Source organism: Peromyscus eremicus, chromosome 4 (assembly GCF_949786415.1).
Source record: "Peromyscus eremicus chromosome 4, PerEre_H2_v1, whole genome shotgun sequence".
Classification (NCBI taxonomy): domain Eukaryota; kingdom Metazoa; phylum Chordata; class Mammalia; order Rodentia; family Cricetidae; genus Peromyscus; species Peromyscus eremicus.
Genome location: NC_081419.1, coordinates 119675418 through 119699463, shown reverse-complemented (window position 1 = coordinate 119699463; position 24046 = coordinate 119675418). Strand labels below are relative to the sequence as shown.

Here is a 24046-nt window from a genome sequence, read left to right as displayed (position 1 = left end):
GATATCTGATGCCTTTGCCTGGGCTTCTCCTTCGCACATCCTGTCAGGTTAGGTCTTTAACAGCAGGCCGAATGTTTTAGGAGGAATCCTGCCTTAATTTGACTTGGTTGTCCTAACTGCAGCTAACTGTGGGCCACGCCTGTTTGTATATTTTATGCAGTGATACTTATATTTATACTTACGTTGGTGCTAAAGTGATTCACACTGAGTAGAAAGTGTACCTTGACTTGCAAAATTTTCTGTAAGTGCTAGGGATGGAACCCCAGGGCCTTGTACATTCAGTCTACCACCGAACTGTACTAACAGCCGGGTTTTGAATCTGTACTTTTCCTCAGGCTAGCTATATTTGATATCATCCTCCTTGTGATGTGGGCAGCAGTGATGAGCTGGCACAGCCAATCCGCCACAAGATCACAATCTTGACACAAAAAGTCCCCATCATCCTTTTGTTTTTCTAAGTCAGGGTATTTGATGGGTTAGACACAGTCAATGCATTTTTATTATTATTATTATTATTATTATTATTATAGTGTAGTCAGTGGGGACATGGCCTGTTGAAAGCTACGGTGCATCTCTGTACATGTTGAAAGAAACAGAAGTGATACAGCAAGGCCAGAGAATGGCTTCATTATTCTATTCCACCAGACGATTCATCTGAGCTGGGGCTCAGGCCCTGAGCCCATGTGCTGCCGAGATAGCCCCGCCTTCCTGGAAGAGGGAAACATGGAGGGGACTGGGGGACGTACCTGAAAGTCATCTACAGAGGGGATGGTCCGGTTGGTGGTTCTCCGCTTGTGCCACTGCCTCAGGGTGTCCCTGGCCTCTGAGCTGAGCAGCCTTGCAGCCTGTTCCTCTTGGAAATTCTTTATCAGAGACAGGGCTCCATAGGCGCTTGTCAAGTAATAGCCTCCTGGAAGGGCAGAGAAAGTGGGTCCTCAAGAGTGTCACGCTGGTGATGGCAGTGGAGGTGCACTAGTGTTAAGGGCACATTGTACACAGTTGTCCTTGGGTGTCCTTTGGGGGGGGGTGGAGTCTAAGATCTGATCCCTGTGTACTAAAATCTATGGATGCTTAAATACTCATATAAAATGGCACAGTATTTGCATACACTCTACACAATACTCCTATAAATCTTTTGTTTGTTTTTCGAGACAGGTTTCTCTGTGTAGTTTTGGTGCCTGTCCTGGATCTCGCTCTGTAGACCAGGTTGGCCTCGAACTCACAGAGATCTGCCTGGCTCTGCCTCCCGAGTGCTGAGATTAAAGGCGTGTGCCACCACCGCCCGGCTACTCTTGTAAATCTTAAATCATGGCTAGATGACTTATTATACCCCATACAATAGAAACACTACATCAAGAACTGAAGATGGGGTTGGGGATTTAGCTCAGTGGTAGAGCGCTTGCCTAGCAAGCGCAAGGCCCTGGGTTCAGTCCTCAGCTCCGGAAAGAAAAAAAAAAAAAAGAAAAAGTTGTATATGTTCATTTCATTTTTCCCCCCAAATATTTACCACCCATGGTTGGTTGAATCCATAGGCGCAGAACCTTTGCAAGTGGAAGGAGATTGTGATTTCCCCATCACTTCCACAGAGGCATACATCAAAGAGCATGTCCCTCACATCTTCATCCCTCTACTCAAGCCCTCATCTCAACCAGATTTATGGAGTTATCCAAGCCTGTGCCGGGGCCAGGGAGCATTGAAAAGCTGACCATTTCTGTTTCCACATTTAAGAAAAATGATTAACATGTTAAAGAGAGTGGTGTACCTCTAGGAGTACCCTTAAAATGATCTCTTGTGTTTGCGGGGAGTGCTAATAGGCATACTACATTGTAAGGCGCCTATGTATTTTTCTAGGTTTGTCTTAAAAATAATTAGTTGCTTGCAGCAGAATGTGTAAATGTGCTTGGACGACACTAGGGGGCACCTTAAATGTGTAGCAGGAATTCTCTGAACATGGCACATTTTATGATTAAAGGCATTCTTTTTCGAAATATCAATTGAAGTTCTATTATGTGCCCAAGACAGAGTTGGGGGGAGGGAGAGCATAAGAAAAAGAACCTGAATCCCTGCTCCCCAGAAGTGGACACACACACATATATATTGGTTTTTTGAGACAGGGCTTCTCTGTGTAGCTTTTGGAGCCTGTCCTGGAACTCGCTCTGTAGACCAAGCTGGGCTCAAACTCACAGAGATCCGCCTGCCTTTCCAAGTGCTTGGATTAAAGGCGTGCGCCCCCAGCGCCTGGCGTGGAGACACATATTAAAGAAAACAGGCACTGATGGTTCATTCATTCATACACCAGACATTCATTACAGTTAAGTGAGTTATTTTCAGAAGTGTCACTTTTGTGGCCAAAGCAATTAACTGCTCACACAGGACCTTGCAGAACCCTCTCTAATCGATGTGCAGGAATTACATGGTTTACCTCTCAAGGAGCATGGACAGCGGGCCTGTGAGCCTGCGCTGGGTTGAACTTGGCAAAGAGCCTTTGTTGTTTACAGTCACTAATGGAGATTCCGCTCTTTCTTTCTTAGCAGAGCTTTATGGTGAAGGGCCTCATGTATACCAGGTGAGCGCTCTATCATGTGAACACACCCCCAACCCAGGACAGCCCACATCAGGCTTTTTGTTTAGAGTTTTCCTGACCCTACCACCCATGATTTAAGAACTCCAGGGCAACCTCTGCTATGAATTATTGATCTTAGTATTTGCCCCATGAGCAAATCACACGTGACTCAGTGTAAAATGCTAGATAAAGTGTGAATCGCCACACAATGGAGTTCAGGGAATCTACAAGGACTTCGGGAATCTCAATAGACTCTGTCCTGCGTGTCAGCATTTAACCGTGGTTCTGGGAGCTACAATCCCTGTGGGATGGTGAAGGGTTCCCTGGACTTTAAATTTGATACCATGGCCCTGATGTGCTCAGGCCACTAAGGAGAAAACCTCAAATGCTGGAAACACAGACTTGACCATATTCTGAAACATGTGGATACAATTAGAGGAAGGTTTTACATTTCAGCAAAACTATATCCCACCATAAGCGAGAGCTCTGGGCTTGCAAGGGAATCTACAGTGCTGGGTCTGTAGATGAGAATACCTGCTTACACAGCAGAAAAGGCATGTGACTGCTGTAAAGCCAACCCAAGAGAGCTTTGGACAGGCCACAGAAAGCAAGGATCTGTGACACATGACCGCAGCTCCTCTAGATCTGGGTTGGAGGAGCTGAAGTTCAATGCCCTGCCGTTTACTCTAGAGCTACAGCCAGCTTGCCTGGGCCATGCCCTCCTGAGGAAGGAAGGTAAGCAGTGTCCGTCATAGTTCATGCAGAGGAGCACGCCGGCTGTTCTTATGTCAGTGTGCAGTGTGACCTTGTTTTTGTCCCCCCCCCCCCCCCCCCCCGGGATTCCTACAGGGGAAGACAATCCTGCCCATCTGTCACCCACAGTACTTATGACATTCTCCTTTAAGAAGACAAGCTTGAAACACGGGGCCAGAAAAAGGGGCAGGAAATGGTTGTCTCTGTCCTCAGACCGCAAGACGTAAGCATCTGTCTGTCCTAAGTACATACTGTCAGTAAGAGAAGGGTGATTTTCTAAGGGAGACTGGCACAATCTTTTCCCCAAAGCCTCAAGGGGTCTTCTTGCTACCAGAAACCACCAAAATAAACCCCAAACTACAATAATCACATGGTGGGGAAAGGGAAGGCTTGCCACTGGACCTTACAAATGTCTACCTCGGTGCCTGGACAAAGCCACATTCATTTTCTCTCTGGCCCAGTCCCAGGAAAGTGAAAAGACACAGTGGGTCTTATGGGCTCATAATGGATTCTATGAGTCCCTGGCTGAGAATTTCACTGAGGGGATATTAACCAGTGGGAGATAAAGACAGGAAGAGCTCATTCATATCTGCCTCTGGTTGGAGACAGGATGGAGGATACTTATCCCAAGTTGGTACTGATCAGAAAGGGACAGGGAGGGCATGCCTTGGAGACAAGGGGCAGTAGGTCTTTGATAGGAAACCCAAGCCTAGCAGATTCACATTGGAGGACTGAGGACAGTCAAGGACATTCTGGGGATGATAATGCATTTGATTTCCTCCATGGGAGATGCCTAGGTGATGAATGCCCTGGGGAATCCCAAGGGCAGGTGGACCTTTGTACTCAAGCCCAGACCGAAACTCAACAGGTACAAAGAAAACACAGCTGTATCCTCAGGGTCTGTCTGGGTGTCCTAGGAAGTTCTGAAAATGATTAACAGCTGGGCATACAGGCCCTGATTTGTCTCCTTGCAGAAGGACCAGCTCACAGGGGAGTCCCAGTTCTTGCCGCCTTTCAAGGTTGTGAGCTACACAGTCAAGCATCCAAAAGATTTTCATGATTCAACCTCTAACTGATGCAGGAGAAAGAATTTCCTCTGCTAAGACACAGGCAGGATAAGACTGAACCTGAACACCAAGGTCAATGTAAAGCAAACCAATGCTGTTTGTATGTTTAAAACAATTCTTTTTTTTAAAAGGGGCAGCTTTTCATTAATTTTAGTGATAACAATAGCAAGTTATTTTTTCTAGCAGTGTAAGTATTCTTTAGTAGAAAGTCAGTAGCTTCCTAAATAAAAGAAGCTATATGAAAAAAAAAGAAGCTATATCTTTTAAAAAATTGTACCATTCAAAGGGCAGAGGCTATAACTCAGTGGTCAGCTGCTTGCCTTGCATGTATGAGGCCCTAGGGTCAATTCCTAGTACTGAAAAAAAAAACAAACACATACCAAAAGAAAAAGATAGTCTATTAAATGTTTAATTCTACTAAATTAAATTTCTATTGTCAGGCTTGGTTGCATTTTCTCCTTTCTAAATTTTGATTTTTCTACAATGAAATACTATTACTACTGTGATTTTAAAAAGTCAGTATAGTATATTTTTGTTTGTTTCAGTGGATCTCATGTTGTCTCAAACTCACTATTTAATCAAGGATAACCTTAAATTTCTGATCCCCTTCCCACAAGTGCTAGGATCACAGGCATGCACTAAAATACCCAGACAAGTACATAGTTTTAAATTAAAAAAACGATTAGTCCAATGGTTAACCAGTAAGCTGTCAAGGACCATCTCCTCCTGCCCCCATAACTGGTTTTCCGGCCACAGGATTGTATTTGGGGTTATAAAGATGCTTTGGAGCTAGATAGAGGTGGTGGTTGTTCAACAGACTATATGTTTTGTTTTCTTGTTTTTGTTTTTCGAGACAGGGTTTCTCTGTGTAGTTTTGGTGCCTGTCCTGGATCTCACTCTGTAGATCAGGCTGGCCTCAAACTCACAGAGATCCACCAGGCTCAGCCTCCCCAGTGCTGGATTAAAGGTGTGTGCCACCACCGGCCGGCTTCAACAGCCTATATGTATTATCCATTGCTAGACTGTTCTCTGTGCACGTGGGCGTGCATGCGTGCGTGCGTGCGTGCGTGCGTGCGTGCGCATGAAGGTGGACACCAGAGGACAACCTTGGGTGGTATTCCTCAGATGCCATACACCTTGTTTTTTGAGAAAGGATCTCTCATTGGCCTGGAGCTCACTAATTTGTCAGGCTGCCTGGCCAGTCAGCCCTAGCACTCCACCCGTCTCCACTGCTACATCTGGGCTTCCCCACTGTCGGGATTGCTGATTTATACCTCCATGTCGAGCTTTTTCATGTGCATGCTAGGGGCTTGAACTCGGGTCCACACGCACTTCACTGGCTGAGCTATTTTCCCAGCTCTCACTGTGCTTTTTGAGACAGGCCTTTGCTATGTAGCTCAGGCCTGTCTGGGTCTCATAACCTTGCTGCTTCTACCTCCTAAATGCTGGTGACAGGTGTGGACCACCATACCCAGTTTCAAAATGGCTAATTTTACATTCCATGAATCTCATGTCAGTTTTAAAATGTGTAAACCCCTGCTAACTGGCCCCCACCCTCAGAAAACCTAGCTGCCTAGTTCCTCTGACACACCAGGGTACATTACCTTCTCCATGCAGCAGTGATGGGTCTAAGAGCTCCATCATGTACTCGATCTCAGTGTCCAATTCAAGCATGTCACACTGGGCTATGACATAGGTCAGCACAGGCAAGAAGTCATCCGCACCATACATCCTCCCTAGGATCAGGAAGAGAGGGCAAAGTAGGATATTTTTATCAATGTGTCTTTTTTTCACATCCTATTTGCTGCTATTATTAGCCACCAAGGAGTCATGCTGGGGAAATGTGCTACTTATAAACAGGCGTGGGAGTTTCTGGAATTCTACCTACGTGGCCCTAGACTCTTCCTCTACTGTTTACTGAGACCAGCCCTTGCTCACAGTCTCAGAATGAATGCTTATGGGACAGTCAACCCAGTTCAGATTTTCTTCCCCTTTTTAAGATTTATACACTAGAACAAAGTGCCTGTGTTTTAAACTGTTAGCAAGGCATGACATAAACCCTTAATAAAATCTTTCCTTGGGCTAACTCTTTCTAGCTCACTTACTGATCACAAATGTAATGACAGATCAAACTTAAACCAGGAAAAAATTTGCTCTCTGCTCAATGTTCATTTAATTTAATTTATTTGAATGTGTATTGATGCTAGTACCTGATTAATAGCAATATATAGTAAACAAACAAACAAACAAACAAAACAGTCCTTATTTCTCATGTTCTTTTCAATGGTGATTCTTTTTCGTTTGTTTTTTCAAGACAGGTTTCTCTGTGTAGTTTTGGTGCCTGTCCTGGATCTTGCTCTGTAGACCAGGCTGGCCTCGAACTCACAGAGATCCGCCTGGCTCTGCCACCTTAGGGCTGGGATTAAAGGCGTGCGCCACCACCGCCCAGCTGCAAAGGTGGTTCTTAACTGTGGTTACTTTGCTAACCAAGAGAACATGTACAGTGTCTGGGAACATTTTTCAGATCACAGCTGGAAGGTGAGAGTGTGAACAGTATCCAGGAGGCTGCTCGGCTTCCCCACAGGAAGCAGGACAGCCCCCACAATGAAGTTGATCATGACTGAACCATCACTAGTGTGCAGGTGGAGGCAGCGCTTCAGAATGATGCAATGCTGAGCAGGTATTATTCTGGAAAATTTTATAAATGATCTCATGAACTATAGAGATATGTGCTTCAAATTTCAGAGGCCCTGTCTAGCCACAGACTGGCAATAGTTTATGGGCTTTGGTGCGTGTGTGTGTGTGTGTGTGTGTGTGTGTGTGTGTGTGTGTGTGTGCATGTAGGGGCCAGAAGTTGACATTAGTTAGGTATCTTCCTCAATTGCTCTTTTCTGTATTTACTGAGGCAGAGTCTCTCCTGAACCCAGAGTTCACCTATTCGGCTATTCTAGCTATTCACATTACCACGGGGATCCTGTCTCTGTCTCCTGGTGTGGGACTGTGGGTAGGCTACCGTACATATCCACCCAGCATTTCTGTGGATGCTGGGAATCTGAACTCTGGTCCTTATGCTTGCCTGACAAAGGCTTTGCCTGGGGAACCATCTCCCTGGTCCCAAGAGCTCAGAGGTTAAGGTCCTCACTCAGCAGTCTGCAGTGCACACACATTCCTGTCTAACCCAGCAATAGGTAACAGAGTCCGTGGCTTCTCTACTAAGGCAATTTCTGTCAGGAAAAAGTTGATAATTGCCTGCTGTATTACAGGAAGCTCCCTGAAGGCCAGAACAGGGTGGATTCGGTCACTAACCATGAATCATGGGGTACTTCTGCATCTTTAGGAAAGAGCCTGGGGAAATCTGAGGACTTATTTCCTACTTTGTAATTCTTTGATGAGTTCCGATGGCAATGCTTCAGCCCATACTAAAGAACTGACTAACGTAGCCTCACTTTTACCTAACACTCCAGATTTCTCATACACGTGCTGTAGATTATCAGCATAAACCCTCATGGGCCCGCGTGTGGTAGAGGTTCTCACTAATATTCTCATTGCACTTGGGGTTCAGATTGAGCTGCCTCACATAATTCTCAGTTATGAAGGAGAGGGTCCATATGTAAAAACAGATGTGGAAACTGCAGGGCAGAAGATTAAGGCAGCCAAAGTCTCCCAGTAAAGAAACACCTTCACAGAGGGAGGGCAACACAGTCATAAGCACTACATCGCACTAACGCTGTTATTTACGTCAGCACTGTAGGCAACTCTTAGTTTGTCCTTACCGAGACCACTGACTGAGACGGCTCTGTTGCACCAGACTCATTTGACAAATTCCGCCAGCGGCACTTACAATTTCTATAGGCTGATAGAGGAAATTGAGAGACAGAAGGGAGGGGACACTGGGGCTCGATTGGAGGTCTGGACACAGAGTGACAGGCCACCTCACCTGAGTTGTTCTCCATGACAGTGTAGATGAGCTTGCAGACCCGAAGCAGAAGCATGACTTTCTTCTCTGGCGAATACATCTTCTGCATGGTCATGAATTTCACTTTGATTTTCTCCAGGTCCACAAAGTCAGGGGTCGGGGCAAAGACCCCCAGCTCCTGTGGGTTCCTCTGCCGCACGAGTTGCAGGTTTTCCTTGAGTTGTTTCCACGAGCCGTCAGCCGTGTGGAAGTCCTTCAGCATGGCCTCCACGTGGCCCTTGAGGGGCTTCAAGATGCATTTGTGCATGGCCTTCTCCAACACCACATCTGCCAGAGAAAACGCAGCTACTGTGACCATTGTCTGAAGAGAGAATTGCAACTGGCGCTCCCTCGGGATGCACATCTGTGACTCTCTACAGCCTTCAGAGGAGAAGGCAAGCATGTCATCAGGATATTTAACACGCAACAGACTACACACAGAACCACCAGGACTCACAGGCCAGGAAAAGTGACCTTTCCCTGATCATACCTTCCTTACCCACAATCAATAAAACAAGCAGGTTTATTTTAATCTCCCTACATACAAGTAAATATTTCAGAAGACCTTCTTCTGACCCAGGTGTTCTACTGTCCTTTTCTGTTAATATGTTAGCTTATAGGATTTCTTCCTTTTTAAAAAATGCGTGTGTGTGCATTCGTGTATGTGAGAGGGAGAGGGAGAGGGTGGATACATACTATGGCAAGAACATGGCAGTCAGAGGACTACTGTAGGCATCCAGTCTCATCTCATACCATATTTGAGGCAGGGTCTCCTCTTTGTCGTGGTCCACTGCTGTGTACATCAGGCTAGCTGGTTTACAAGCTAAAGGGTTTCTAAAACTGAAGGTGTGATCTTGGATTGGATTTGGAACCAAACACCTCATCTCATTTGCAACAGGGGACACCAGTGGGGCATTAGGTGAGATCTGAATACAGCCTGCAGCTTTGGTAACTGTGTAAACACAGCATCAATACTGTTTTTTCAAGTTTGATAACTATACCACAGTTTGCAATAGATAGCTTTGATTTTAGGAAACACAATGAAAATTGGGGCAAAGGGGACATAATGGTTCAGAAACAAGGAAGGGGTGTGTATGTGTGTGTGTGTGTGTGTGTGTGTGTGTGTGTGTGTGTGTGTACGTGTGCGAACAATGAGAAAGAAGAACAAAGGGACTGTGACAAAGGGCTAACACTAGGGAATCTGGGTGGATGCGGGACATTTCTCTGTATTATTTGTGCAATTTTCCTGTAAGTCTGATACTATTTCAAAATGAAAAGTTGAAACATTTAAATTTCTATGGAGTTATGAAAACCTTTACATGTGGGTGGAGTTACTTTTTCCTTCTTTGGAATAGTTTCCATTGCTGATACTAAAATGGATAGTAATATAAATCTGTGTTTCTAGGCTGAAGAGAATTTGCACAATGATAAATTCTCTGCTTTTTCAGTGCCAACTTTTTCATCTCACATGCTGCAGTTCTCATCAATTCCACCTGAGTCGTACTGTGACTAACTGATATATGACACTAATGTGGTTCCATTTTGCAAGTGCACGGATCCACTTATTTCTAAGACTGGAAGAGTTGGGTTCTTTCTCTGGCCTCTGGAATTCTTGATATTGGGTTAGGTCATATTGAATTCAGATTACTGTCTATTATTAGAAGTCTAGGGGGGTGGAGAATAATCTAAGTCAGATGTGCAAATCACGAACAACTTGACTGTACCCCGAAGTCAGAACTGAATCTAGAGATTAATGCTGATCCCACAGTGACCAGATTTCCTCAGCCTAGGTTTCCTTTGTTCCTCCACTTCCACAATATCTTTTTTTAAAGATCAAAATAGATGCACAAGGGGTTAATAGAAAGAAGAAAAGCAGAACAACACTCTCACTTCACATGAGACATTAAACAGGTCACTTGGTTTGCATTGGTTGTGTTAATAAGCTTGTGTGACTTCATAGCTTCTTTGACTATCCTCCATGATCATTAACATAAAAAAATCAATAACAGCAACTGAGTGCTTAGATGAGCTAAGCCCTATGCAAATACTTCACTTAATAATAATCTAATCCTTGCAACAGCTCCTTACTTTTGCATAACTATGCAAATTTTAATAATACTATGCATATTTACAGATGATGAAGCAGAAGTCCATAAATGGCTTGCTTGAGGAGACAGTGACTACTTGGAACAAGCACTTAGACAGCTTTTCAAGGTAAATCATCTCTATTTTTTTTCTCTCTCTCCTTTTTGGTGTGCTAGGGATCAAACTCAGGGCCTTGAGCATATTAAGCAAGTGTTCTACCACTGAGTGGTACTCTCCTCCAGCCCCTAAGTAAGTGATCTCTTATTTTAAATTTCAAGTCACTTTGTAAGCACTAATCAGTTTGTTTATCTCATTCAAGGGTTCTGAAAGCAGCATTCATGAATATCACTCACCTTGGTAGAACAGGTCTCCAAAGAAGTGGATGGGTCATGCCAATCATTAGTTAGGAATGCATATAAATGTTTGGAGCAGTGCTTTTCATTATTGCTCCAAACTGGAAAGAATCCAAAACCTAGTTCAACATAATGGCTGCATGGGATATATTCACACTGTAGTGTACTACAATGGGTCTCAGACAATGGGACACATTCATTCAGTGATGAAGCACACTGCTCCACATGCAGTATGGGTGAAACTCCAGACGCCACACTGGGTGTGAAAGAGGCATGATAAGCAAATCTCCCATAGCCTTTCATCTCTATAAAGTCCAACACATAGCCTGCCTATGGTGTCAGAACTCAGGTTGGCAGTTGTCCTTGGGAAGGAACCGAGGGTCACAGGGCCACTTTGGTGTATGTGAGGAGGATGAAGAAGTTCTGCTTCTAGATTTAGGGGGTCCTACTTGAGTGTCCATATATTAGACTCAATGCTTAAGACTAGTGCACTTTATGTATGCAAATACCCAAGTGCGGTGGAGTAATCCTTTGGTATACTGTGAAGATGTATTGCTTTCCTTGGTTTAATAAATAGCCAGCTGGCCAATAGGTAGGCAGGAAGAGGTTAGGTGGGAGAGTCAGACTGAGAGAACTCTGGGAAGAAGAAGAGTAGAGTCGCCAGCTAGATGCAGAGGGAACAGGAAGTGTGGAAAATGAGGTAACAAGCCATGAGCCATGTAACAACATGTAAATTAGTAGAAATGGGTTAATTTAAGTTATAAGAGCTAGTTTAAGCTATCAGCAGAGCATTTATAGTTAATAATAAGTCTCTGTGTTGTTATTTGGGAGCTGGCTGGTAGTACAGAAACTCCAACCAAAACACACATAGACAGAAGACAATTTAAGACCAGCATGGGGCTTTTACCTGGAATTCTCAGAACAATGTGTAACTTCAGAAGGAGCCCAGTCACTTCTGTACCCAAGAGTTACACAAACCATCTCCAAAATGTGCTGGGCTGTTCACAGAGGGTGAGGACAATGGAGGGTTTCATGCCCAGCCAATTGAGTAGGTTCCCTCTTCCATTCTTCTATCTACATGGCCAGGGACCAGTGCTGGCCTTGGTGTGGTGGGACCATGGGAATCTGTTAGGATAAGCCCATTTTCTTAAAACACAAAAGTAAAAAGAATTCCTGGTATTGAAATGGAGGGGAAACTTGAATCAACCCTCTGATTTCACTTGATTCTAGCTAGTAGCCCAGGCTGTTCTGGGAGTTACTATGTAGACCAAGATTGCTCCAAACTCACATCAATCTTCCTCCCTCAGCTTCTATGGTTGGCTGACTCTTTGTTCATTTTAGAAATCATTCAGGCCGGGCGGTGGTGGTGCACACCTTTAATCTCAGCACTCGGGAGGCAGAGCCAGGCGGATCTCTGTGAGTTCAAGGGCAGCTTGGTCTATAGAACAAGATCCAGGACAGGCACCAAAACTATACAGAGAAACCCTGTCTCAAAAAAACAAAAACAAACAAACAAAAAAAATTCACTTGGGTAGAAAGCTTGTAAGAGACCAGAGCATCTGCCTAGAGATAGTGTCTTCTTAAAAAAAAAAAAAAAAAAAAAAAGACACAGAATAGAGGTAAGTATGATGGAGGAAATGGTGGCTCTTAGAGGATTTGGAGAAAATTCTCTAACAATTAATAAAACGATTATATTAAAAAAGAAGTCACTCAGCTGTGTAGCAAAGAAACAGGCCTCTGCTAGCTTCACAATGGATAACATGACGCAGTGCGGTCACTTGGGTGCAACTTTTGACCTTGTTTTCAGGAATCTGAAATTTGTCTAGGAATTTGTCCAAATTGTGTCTAGCTCAACTCGGTTGAAACCAGTGACTCATTACCTGGGCATACCAGGTGTTTGATGGGTGACCGTTCGCTCTCAGCATAGATGCTGTTTTCTGTGTAGGTGACCATCTACTTCCTTTTCCTTGTCTGTAAACACCTCTCCCGACAGCTCAGAGCACCCTATTCATATGTACCCCAAGGCCTTTCTGGCCTCCCAAAGGTGGGTTTGAGACTTGGGACTTTCCATCTCCTCATAGTTGGCAATCCAGTGAGCAAACTCTTGTGCCAAGCACAGTGGCGTCAGACACACATGTGGTGTGCAGAGAAGGTGATGTTTGTCAACAGTGCTAGGTAGTTTTTCCAGGTTTTGTTTGTTTGTTTATTCTTTTTTAAAGACCACACTTTAAAACTAGGACTGGTCTCTTCGGTTTGTTTTCTGGACATGTACTCTTACTGACCACCCCTATTAAATCCTCAATAAAGAATGGGGGGAAGGTTTGAAATAAAAAGAAGGACCAGTGACCCCACTGAGTGAACCCCACTGCTTCTCTCCAACAAGAAACTCAAGCTTCTGCTCTTAAGCAAGAGAGAAAAATTATTTGAGGAACATAAGAAATGGGACCTTTGAGAATGAGGGCTAGCTCAGACCAAAACCAAAACCAAATGGCCGCAGCGCTCACACTTCTGAAGATTACCAGTTTTGCTCCTTTCTGCTGTTGCTTTAACTCTAACACAAGAAACCCAAATCTTTTCAACTAAGAATAGCAACACTATCCTAGCCATCTTGGGTCCACCAACTCTTCAAATCCTTAAACAAACTCCATACAAGGAGGACTATGATACAATCACTTCACACAGGAAGAAATCCATGCCATGCAGCAAGCAAGAGGGAAAGCCAGGATTCCAACCCCGAACACCTGCTTCAGGGCTTCTAGCTAGGAAGTCAGCTGCACTCCGTCAACAGAGAGCTCATGTCACAGAAGAATGCAAATACCTCTTCATGGACAAGGGATAGGTGACTGCTGCAGGATGTTCTGTATGTTAAATGTGTTGCTCTGATTGGTTAATAAATAAAACACTGATTGGCCAGGAGCCAGGCAGGAAGCATAGGCGGGACAAGGAGAAAGGAGAATTCTGGGAAGTGGAAGGCTGAGGCAGAGAGATGCTGCCAGCCACCGCCATGACAAGCGAGATGTAAGGTACCAGTAAGCCACGACCACGTGTCAACTTATAGACTAATAGAAATGGGTTAATTTAAGATATAAGAACAGTTAGCAAGAAGCCTGCCACGGCCATATAGTTTATAAGTAATATAAGTCTCTGTGTGTTTACTTGGTTGGGTCTGAGCAGCTGTGGGACTGGCAGGTGAGAGAGATTTGTCCTGACCGTGGGTCAGGCAGGAAAACTCTAGCTACAGGTGACTGCTCTTCCTGATGCTCATTAAATTTTCCTTCTATTTTTCCGATAACAAGAAAATACTAGAACAGCCAGGCTTGATGGCACACGCCTTTAATCCCAGCACTTGGGAGGCAAAGACTGGTGGATCTCTGTGACTCTGAGGCTAGTCTGGTCTACATAGAGAGTTCCAGAACAGTTGGGGCTAAAGAAATCCTGGGCCTTCCACTGTGTAAAAAGTTGACAGTGAGTTTACACTTCTTTTTTTTTTTTTATGCACTAACATACATGTGCATACATGTTATCAGCAGCCAAGCTGAGACCTCATATTCAGTGGTCCAGCCTCAGCTCTTCATGTGACACACCCCAGCAGAGATGTTTCTCTCAGCAGAGTGGGTAGCTGAGGGAGGCAGGATGCTGTTTACAGAGGGTATCAGAGTCAGACATAAAGAATAAATGACCACTTTTTAAATGTGGGGTGGCCTTCCCCTGCCTCAGTTCTCTCATCCGTTAGAGCTGCCTCCAGCTTCAGGATGAGACTGCGGAGAGGACTTGGTGAGGTCTCTTGCCATGAGTAGCCAGGGTGCACCTGACACCCACTAAGAACGCTGAAGTTACTGCTTCCCTCCTTGGAACCAACAATGGTGCCTCTGAAAAGAGACCCCAGGTTTAACGATTCAGGTCAGGGTTTTTGTTTTGCTTTTCAGTATGAATTGTGGGTAGATTAAGAGCCCGCTGGTTTCCAGAGTCACCTTTCCTGGCTTGGGTACTCACATCTGCTAACTCTTCCGCTTTGGTTCAAAGATTGAGGATCCAAGACTTTCTAGTCATGCTTCAGTTCCTCTAGAGATTCAACACAGCCTCATTCTATTCCTGTCTAACAGCCCCGGAAAGCACAGCGAGCTGGATATCTTCAGTGGTCCTGTAGCCATCACAGCAGGGCAACTACAAGAGGAAAAACGCCCCAGCCCTACTTCAGATGAGAAAACATGGCGTAGGCAGGGGCTAGGAGAATACCCAGGCCTCCTGCTAAGTGTCGCAGGAAGGGTGGGTTCGAGCCATCCTTAATGGAGGTTTTGATCTGGTGATTGGAGAAGACCAGATTACATTGCTGGGCCTACTTTATTCTGTCTACTCTAGGACCCGACAGGACCTCTCTCTCTGCTTCTGTGCCTTCTCACAAGCTCCTCCTGGGTCTGCTCTACTTTTTCTAACATGATTCCAATGACGCTTTCCATTGGCTCATCTCTCATTGCCTCCCTTGTAAGAACCTCGCACCTTGGTATTCTTTGTTGCCATTGCCAAGACATGGGGCACATTAGATATTTTTCCTTGACAGGAAGTCTTCTGAAAAATCTCACCTTGGGGAGATCACTGGAACTGACCCAGACTCCAGCAGAGCTCTTCCAGGTAGCACATATCCCAAGCATTAAACAGAAAATCCTTCCTTTGGGTACCAGCATGAAGATGATGTGTTTCCTTACCTGTGCAGATCACAGACACCTAACTAGTGATGACATCATTGCCAGGTGTGGGATTGTCTCCCCTGAAGCTCTGCTGGAATGGCTTGGAACATACATTTGCTGGGGGCATGTCACCCACACACACTTTGGCTCATCAACAATGATGCTTTATCATTTTAAGAAAGGTATTACCAGCCCCAATGTACCAGTATCAATATACAGATGGCAAGCACTGGCATTGTGAATCACTTACATTTCTTATTTTTAATTATGTATATGCATATATATCTAAGTATGGGTATATGCACATGAGTGCGGGTACCTGAGGAGCCCAGAAGATGGCATCAGATCCCTTGGACTGGAGTTACAGGAGGTTGTGAACAACCCAAGCTGGGTTCTGGGAACTGAACTTGGGTCCACTGAAGGAGTAATGCATGTTTTTAACCACTCTCTCCAGCCTCTCACTTTCAGTTTTGCTCATTTTGGTGAGTTTCAGGGAAGGCCATCATGAAAACATATGGGCTTTATTCATGTATTGTCTTACACAAGGAATCTCTACAGATGATTTCAGTGCCTTCCAGTAAAAAACCAGTTTAAAAAAAAAAAAAGGCAGGGAAGAAGAGGAAGTGAGCCTGGCCTTTGTTCAGACATTGAGCTTGTGATCCTGGGCTGAAGGTCCGACCTGCAGACTACTAAAGGCTCAGCCTGTATACTACCCACTTAGCCTAGATAGTCAACTGGAATTCCTTCTGGGAATAGTGCAGTAGGAAAGCAAACTAATTCTTCTGTGGTGGCCCACAGAGACTATCTAGTAAGCCTTTACTCAGGGTCAGAGAATCTGAGCTTGCTTTACCCAGCAGGGCTGTATAAGGATATGACTTGGCCATGGGCATGTTTATCAGGTGTTTGGAAGGGTCTACACTTGGCTGTATGGTGTGCTTTGATCTTGCAAGGGGGAAGTCTTTTGCCTCTTCCCTTGTCATGTTATAAAAAAGCTCTTTTGAATAAACATCTGGGTGGCTGGGTATTGACCCAGGGCCCTCCCGAAGCTATCCTGTCTCTCTGTCTTTCTCCTCATCATCCAGGTCTATCTTTCAACCTAATTTTCCTCATTCCTCTCTCCTCTGCCCAAGAACCCTTGGATAGGCAAAAGCAGGCTGGAGCTGGACTTCTGCAGACTCCCACATTCTTCTAGTCAATCAGTATGAACCTTGGGGCCCCATGAGTCGCTCTTCAGTTTGGGCATAAACTTCTCTTTCTCCTGGTATTTCCTGCCTGAGATGTGGAATTGTCTAGCACAGCAAAGAGCCTAGCACAGACACGCCTTGTTTGTAATGCCATCCCCATTTTCAACCTCTGAAGAGGGGCTTTGGGAATGGTAGGACTGGCAGCTCCTTGGGTGGAATATCATGGAGTCAGTGACTCAGAGGTTCTCAGCTACAGGGTGGTGAACCTTCTGTGGCTGATATAACACAACTGACCCAATTTTGATATTCTGAAGTAAGAATGAAGCCGGACTTGGTGGTGAATGCCTGTAATCCCAGCTACTTGGGAGGTTGAGACAAGAAGGTCATAAGTCAAGGTCAACCTGGACAACTCAGTAAGACCTTGTCTCTAAACAGAAAGAAAAATGAAGGCTAAGGGTATAGTTCATGCTTGCCTACTATGTGCCAGGCTCTAGGTTCAATCTTCAGTACCAAGAGGGGGAAAATAAAAATTATTTAGCATTTAAATTAATTTTCAACAATAATATAGGCATTCTTTTCACATTCTAGAAGCGACCACTCTTTCTCCCATGATCTGCTCTTTAACTCTGCTGGGAGACCCGGTCCTTTCGGGTGGCAGAGTCACATGACCTAGATTAGAAGTCAGAAGATGCAGGTTTCAATCTCAGTGTGGCACCAGCATCTCTCTGGCCACCTGCCTCAGAATGGCTTTTCAAAAAGCCAATAATTAAGGACTTAAATCACGTTGTGAATTTAGTACAGATGCTATCAGACACTGGAGCTTGAGCCCGACTTAGACGCTCATTAAAAACAACACTTAGTCTGCAGCACTTGAGAGGCAGAGGCCACAAGTTTGAGGCCAGCCTCCTCTACACAGTGAGCGCCAGCCTTGTCTACCTAATGAGCTCCAGCCTGGTCTACATAGCAAGTTCCGGGCCAATGGAGATCAGGCCCCCCTACCCCCACCCCCACCCCCAAAAAGCCCAAACAACAACAACAACAACAACAACAAAAAGAACCTCTATGTAAAACAAAACAAACACCCATTAAAAACAAAAGAAAACCCAACAAGTTCACTCAAAAACAAAAATAAAACAACCCCCAAACCCAAAAACCTTTACTGTAACCTGAACCAAAATAGCAGTGACTGTTTAACTTGGACAAATTACATGTGGCCTTACCTTGTTTTAAAGGTAGGGTTTCTCACTATGTTGCCTCAGACTCCTGGGCTCAAGTAATCCTCAACCTCTTGACTAGCTGGGCCTGTACTCACTCCCTGCTGCACCAGGCTCTCAATGTCCTCTTTTTTATAAGTGCTTTATTCTGTGGTATTCAACCACATTTTGTACCATTTTTTCCAGTAAAACAAATAAGAAACAACAAAGATTTAAAAAAAAAAGGTACATAAATTAATATTGCTCTTTGACAATTTAAGGATGATTCTTCAAAGAATTAAAATGCTCTTGGGAAGAAATCGGGTTTTGGTTTATAGCAATTACAGAAAAAAAATAACATTGTCTTATTTTTCACTACTAACTGTTAGGAATGTGGAATTGGGTGCTTTGCCACTATTAGTCATCTGTGGTGAACAGTTTATATGAAATAGAGACTCTGAGGGCTGCTACCATTTTCAGAGTTAGAGAGTTTTTGCTTTTCTCAAAGCAAGATTGAAGACAGGAGGATCTCCTAAGGCTGATATCAAGTCAAAGGGGAAAAAGAGTTCTACTAAAATTAAACATCCAATACTGCAACAAGTTTGGCAAAATGGAGATTTTTATTTTTTAAACAAGAAAATCTGGACTCTATCTCATTGGTTGTCAGAGACCAAAGCAAGGATTCGAAAAAGGAATGAATGTTGGGATTAAAGTATTGTCACACCCATCTGTCCTGGTACTTCATAGCATGGGATACAGTTAAGAGTCTAATTCACTCTGCCAGCCAGGAACTAAAAGCCTCCAAGTGTGTCCTGTTCTGTCCAAACACTGGCTTGTTCTTCACCTTGGAGAGGTGAAGGTGAGTGACAGTTGTCCAGCAAGGAAGCCCAATAGTGGGCCTGGAATGAAGGGGGAGAGGTTCACACAGAACCGGCCCGTGTGGCACCCTCATTGAGTTCATTGTTCAACAGACTGGCCAAGCTGATGCTAGGCAACTCCACGTATTCAAGAACCTCCAAATGGTAGGACTTTGGGATGAAAGTTCTCCAGAGGGACAGTCTCAATAGAACGAAAATGCCCCATGGCAAGACATGACCATCAACAGTGGCAGCTTTTTATTTTGAGACTGACCCACCACATACAGTTTACACTTGACTAGAAAGCACTAGAAAGAAGAGCAGAGTCAGCACATGAGCAGGAACTCTTCTCCCAACCCAACTCCTTTGCTCTGAGTAACTTAAGATCCTTGGAAGACAATGGCAGCACCATCTGCATGCAGTGAGGAGATAGATCCTTGTGTGCCTGTTCATGAGGTCACTTTTACCTGTGAATGACCTCTCTAATTCTACTGGGGTTAACTCATGGAATGTCTCCTCCCACTTCTGTGGCTTCAGAATGGATGTTCTGTAAGTATGGGATTTAATTCAAATTCCTGTCTCCTAAGTTCAGTCCTCCTGAGGGAAAGACTGGATGAAATTCTTTTCAAGCAGAGAAACCCAAATGGCATTCTTGAAAAGCCTTCCCAGCACTCACAGACACCTGTTCAGAACGAACTCGAGGCTTGGGATTCTGTAGATAGCATTACAGTATGAGTGCTTCAGAGCAGTGAAGATTCCAGTATTCCTTCCAGGAAGGGAGATGTGGGGATGAGCACACGTACAATAGAGGTCAGGAGCTCTGGGCTGCATGCCACTCCCCTACAGGCTCAGGCTCACCCTCTGCCCATAGCTCTACATAACTTGGCCTCTCTCTGAACTGGCAAATGATGGATAACATATGCAGAAATATACTAGTTCTGGAGTTATGAGTCTCAAAAGTGTCACTGTACTAACAAGTCCTTAGTAGGCCACCCAGCCATTCATATAGTGAAATGTAAAACACTGACAACTGGGTTAAATCAATGTTCTCACCAGAGTCGTAATTTAGTCACTTCCACATCGAAGGGGACTGGCTTTCTAATAACTCGGATCACTTCTTCCCCTTGACGCAGTTTCGCAGGCTGACCTCTGCTACAGTAGCCTTCCCCTTACTTTCAAAGTCTGGTGCTTTTCAATGTGCTTTCAAAACACTATGTTTTTCATTCATGAAGCAACAGGAAAAGCTGCCTGCCTTCAGGCAAATGCTAAAAAAAAAAAAAAAAATACAAGACACCCCACACCAGGCTGGGCATGGCAGCACACTCTTGTAGTCCCAGCTATTCCTGAAACTGAGTAGAAGGACTGCTGGAAGCCAGACTGTACAAACAGACTAAGCAGTCTAGCTAGACAGACTTCTGACTTAAATAAACAAAACCAACCAACCAACCAAACAAACAAACAAACAGCAAAACCAGTACAAAGCAAGACAATATCTCTATAGGTCTTGGCCACAGCAAACGGACAGTAAACTGTCACAACTCCTCTAACGACAAAACAGAAACACAAGCAGTAGCTGAGGGGTTAGGCTGGCACAACGGGGGCTTGCCACACATGGTGGCTCATGCCTACACCAATCCCAGCACTCAGAAGGCTGAGGCAGGAGGACTGAGAGGGTTTGAGGCTGCTCTGTGCCACATAGTACAGCTTCATACCAGTTCAAGCTCTGAACTTGCCAGCTACTAGGGGTGTGGGCTGACATATCACCTGCCTTCCTCCATCCCTCAAGGGATAGGATATATTTTGACTGGGGTGTATGTAGAGAGGGAGTGGGGAGCACCCACTGAAGGAGCTTGTTCAGGCTGCCCAGCTTGTCTGGGAGGCTCTAGAGATGTGGGCTTCCCTTCTCATTAGGAACTTCAATTTTAAAATAAGAATTGCAATTTTCAGGATGCTTTTGGAGGGGATGAGCTTTGAGCTCTAAACACACACACACACACACACATGCATGCGCGCGCGCGCGCGCGCACACACACACACACACACACACACACACACACACACACACACACACACACACGCACACACCTCTGACAGGTAACCTTCCCAAGACCTTCTTGTATTGGTGTTAAGACATCAGCAGGGAAGCCCAGGCTGAGGCCCTGTTCCCCAAGGAGCTCCTCCCCTGTGGGCTTGCTGGTGTTGTCTGCAAACGCAGCTGACTCCTGCCAACAGCCTCTGAGTTTCCCTTAGTCCAGGGAGGAAGTGTCTCATTCAGGTAGGGGTCTCTGTGACTATGAATTTGGAGCCGATCTTCAGGAGAGGGAAGACTCTAGGGGGAAAAGGCAACTTCTGTGGACATTTTGCATCCTGAGTAAGTCTCCCGAAGCACTTTCAATTCTGAGACACATCACAAAGACACATTCCTTTCAACTACTCTCTCCGGAGCACCCCAGCTCTTCTAACCACGCCCAAACAACCCTGGGCTAGGTCAGAGCACCACAAGAAAACAAACAGGGCTTTGAGTCTTTTGTGACCAAATCAAAGAGCTGCTCAAATTCAAAGTAGGAGAGAGAGAGAGAGAGAGAGAGAGAGAGAGAGAGAGAGAGAGAGAGAGAGAGAGAGAGAGAGAGAGAGAGGAGAGGAGAGGAGAGGAGAGGAGAGGAGAGAGAGAGAGAGAGAGAGAGAGAGAGAGAGAGAGAGAGAGAGAACACATGCTCTACCACACACTGTTTACTACTTTCAACAAACACACCCAATCAGAAAGAAGAAATCTGAGTTTAGCTAAACCATGGAAATGTTTGCAAACTCTTGGCTGTTGCTACCCACTGAATGAAGCTTCTGAAATTAACCTTTTAGAGTCAACCTTCTGAAATTAACACAAAACAAAACAATAATAAAAAAAAACTTGGATACTCTCGCCCTGAAAAAAAAAAAAGACTGCTTGCCAAATTCAACTTTGCCTTGGCAAGCTGCTTACCAAAGTAACTATTAACAATTCAGCCCTTCTGTGAGGTCACAGAGAAAGCATTTCCCCTTGACTCTGGACAGAATGCCTTTCATGTGATCTCCAAAGTATGTCCTTTATTAAGGTACACCTAATAAACTTGTCTTTCCCATTACTTGTTTATTCACACACTGTGCCCGATACGGACTCTGTAGGGTGAAAGCCAGCAGTGAGGTTACTCTTGAGGCAAGACAAGGTCCCAGGGTCCCAAGTATTGGTGTATACTCTGATTTCTGGCCTGGGGCTTGTACACAGGTGTGCTCTTCCCACCCAGTCTTCACGCTCCTAACATGCTACAAAACAAAACACCCACAGCCTCCCAAAAGACAGCAAAAAATACTGTCCACGAGCATGCGGCTTACAGAGAGATGCACACCCAGAAAATGCTCAACAGATGTGTCACACACACACAGAGGGCGAGAGCAGGCAGCGGCTGGGACCCTGCAAAGTGGTACAAACACTTGTAGCATGCTGTGTAGCATCTGTCTTAAAAGGGAGATCTTTCCATTCACATCAGGTGGGAGATGGTGTCATTTGTAACTCCAGAGTAAACTTTAAAACATCTAACAGGACGCGCCATCTGACAAGGGTTACAGCAGATCTTACATTTGAGGGTGGGGAGAACGGCACTTACCAATTTGGTCTTCTGGGATCAGCGACTCAATAGGGGGGTCCAGTTCGGAGCTCTGAGACAAATAGTTCTTGACCTGGGTCATAAACTGTCGGATGGTCTGCAGCATGTCAGTGCTGGACACATGGCATTCCTTGTTCTCCTTCAGGAAGCTCACGTAGTCCTGCACCAGGCACCCGAAATAGGTGCATTTGTCCCGGGACAGCTCAGCGATCCTGCGGACCATCCGCTTCTCAGGGGTCATGAAGGAGCTGAACACCCCGCTCATCTTTCGCAACTGGGACTTGACGAGCTTGGGCAGCACAAAAGAGCTGTTCCTCTTCTTTTTGGACTTGATGGGAGGTGCCATGGTCTCCTGGTCACTCTCCCCTTCGTAGTCCTCCAGACTGCTGGTGGTGTCAGCCTCGTAGCCATACAGGGGCATGCTCCGGTCGAACTCCAGCGAGTCGGAGGAGGAAGTGGAAAGGCTCATGTCGCTCAGCCTCTGCCTGCCTCCATGGCACGGTGGTGGCTGTGATTCAGAGCCGGGCGGCGGCGGCGCCCTTGTGCAATCCCCGGGGGCGTCCCTAGGCGGGGCTCCACCTGCGTGCCCAGCTGTGCCCAGCTCCGGCTCCGGCTCTGGCTCCGGGCTCTGGCTGGGCCGGCAGGCGGTCAAGGTCTTAGTTCTGCCTTCCGCTTCCAAAAAAGAAGCCTGCTTCTTCAGCCGGGGTGGAGGGATGGGAGTTGGTTTTGTTCCAAGCAGAGCTACGTTCCCATGTTTGCTATGGTTGACTGTTTCTGGCATGCTCGTCTGGGGTTCAGTCCTGGATAGCCCAGGGCTTGTGTGCAGACTATTAATAGCAGGCGGCGGGGGCCTGGGTGGGGGGGACCGAGGCCTCTCCGTGCCATTCGCGTTGGGAGTCCTTGTGCTCGGCCGCTTTGGGCCTGCGCTGAGGTCCTGGCTGTGCACTTTCAAGAAAAGAGGATTAATAAAACACAAGGCTCCGTTGGTCTGGCTGCACTCCAGCTCCGAAGGCGTCCTGGTTTTTATAGAATGCACTCCATTTATAAGGCAGAGCTGACGCAAGGAGGCAGGACAGATGCCGGCTGAGGAGACAGGCCTATGGGGAGGTGGGGAGTTTGGGGGTTTGTTGTCAGCTGAGGAGCTCCAAAAATCTGAAAGTCATTATCAGTGAAGACAAGAATGTAAATATAGAGTACTTGGGCCATTCTTTTACAAGTCACACACACACACACACACACACACACACACACACACACAGGGCAACAGAGGCTTAACTTGGGGTCTGCTTTTTTTCCTTTGACACTCCCCCGGCCCCAATCACCCCCTTTCACTATGTTCCCTTACTGGAAAGGGCAGAAAGGCAGCCAGGCCCAGGTATAGGCTCACAGGAAAACTCCAGGGCCTTCTCACCTTCAAAGCCTTTGAGAAAGGTTGGCCGAGCCAACAGACAGCTCCAGCCCAGCCCTTCACACAGGTAAGGACAAGGAGAACTGGAATGGATCCAGGATAAGCTCGTAAAGAGCACAGGGCTACTGAGCTTGCTTTTCAAAATCTCACTCAGCCCAGAGAGCACTACCACCCTTTCCAATCAACTCCTCCCGGGTGCCCTCCAAGGAGGCGGCTGCCAGCCAAGGAATTCATCTGGCCTCCAAGTTCCCCTTTATGAGGTAGGATCAGCAGCTGGGCCTGGGGGATGTTACACAATCTTCTTG

General features: G+C 45.6%; 1 protein-coding gene across 1 annotated transcript in view; it reads right to left on the bottom strand.

Annotated features, from left to right (window-relative positions):
* Positions 1 to 24046, bottom strand: part of Rin2 (Ras and Rab interactor 2) — a 209086-nt gene that overhangs the window by 4403 nt on the left and 180637 nt on the right. Inside the window, exons 9-12 of the mRNA XM_059261566.1 lie at positions 22334 to 23485; positions 8321 to 8626; positions 5988 to 6119; positions 747 to 910 (exon numbers count right to left, since the gene is read on the bottom strand). Of these exons, the coding sequence (XP_059117549.1) occupies positions 747 to 910; positions 5988 to 6119; positions 8321 to 8626; positions 22334 to 23485 (1754 nt within the window). The remainder of the gene's footprint in view (positions 1 to 746; positions 911 to 5987; positions 6120 to 8320; positions 8627 to 22333; positions 23486 to 24046) is intronic.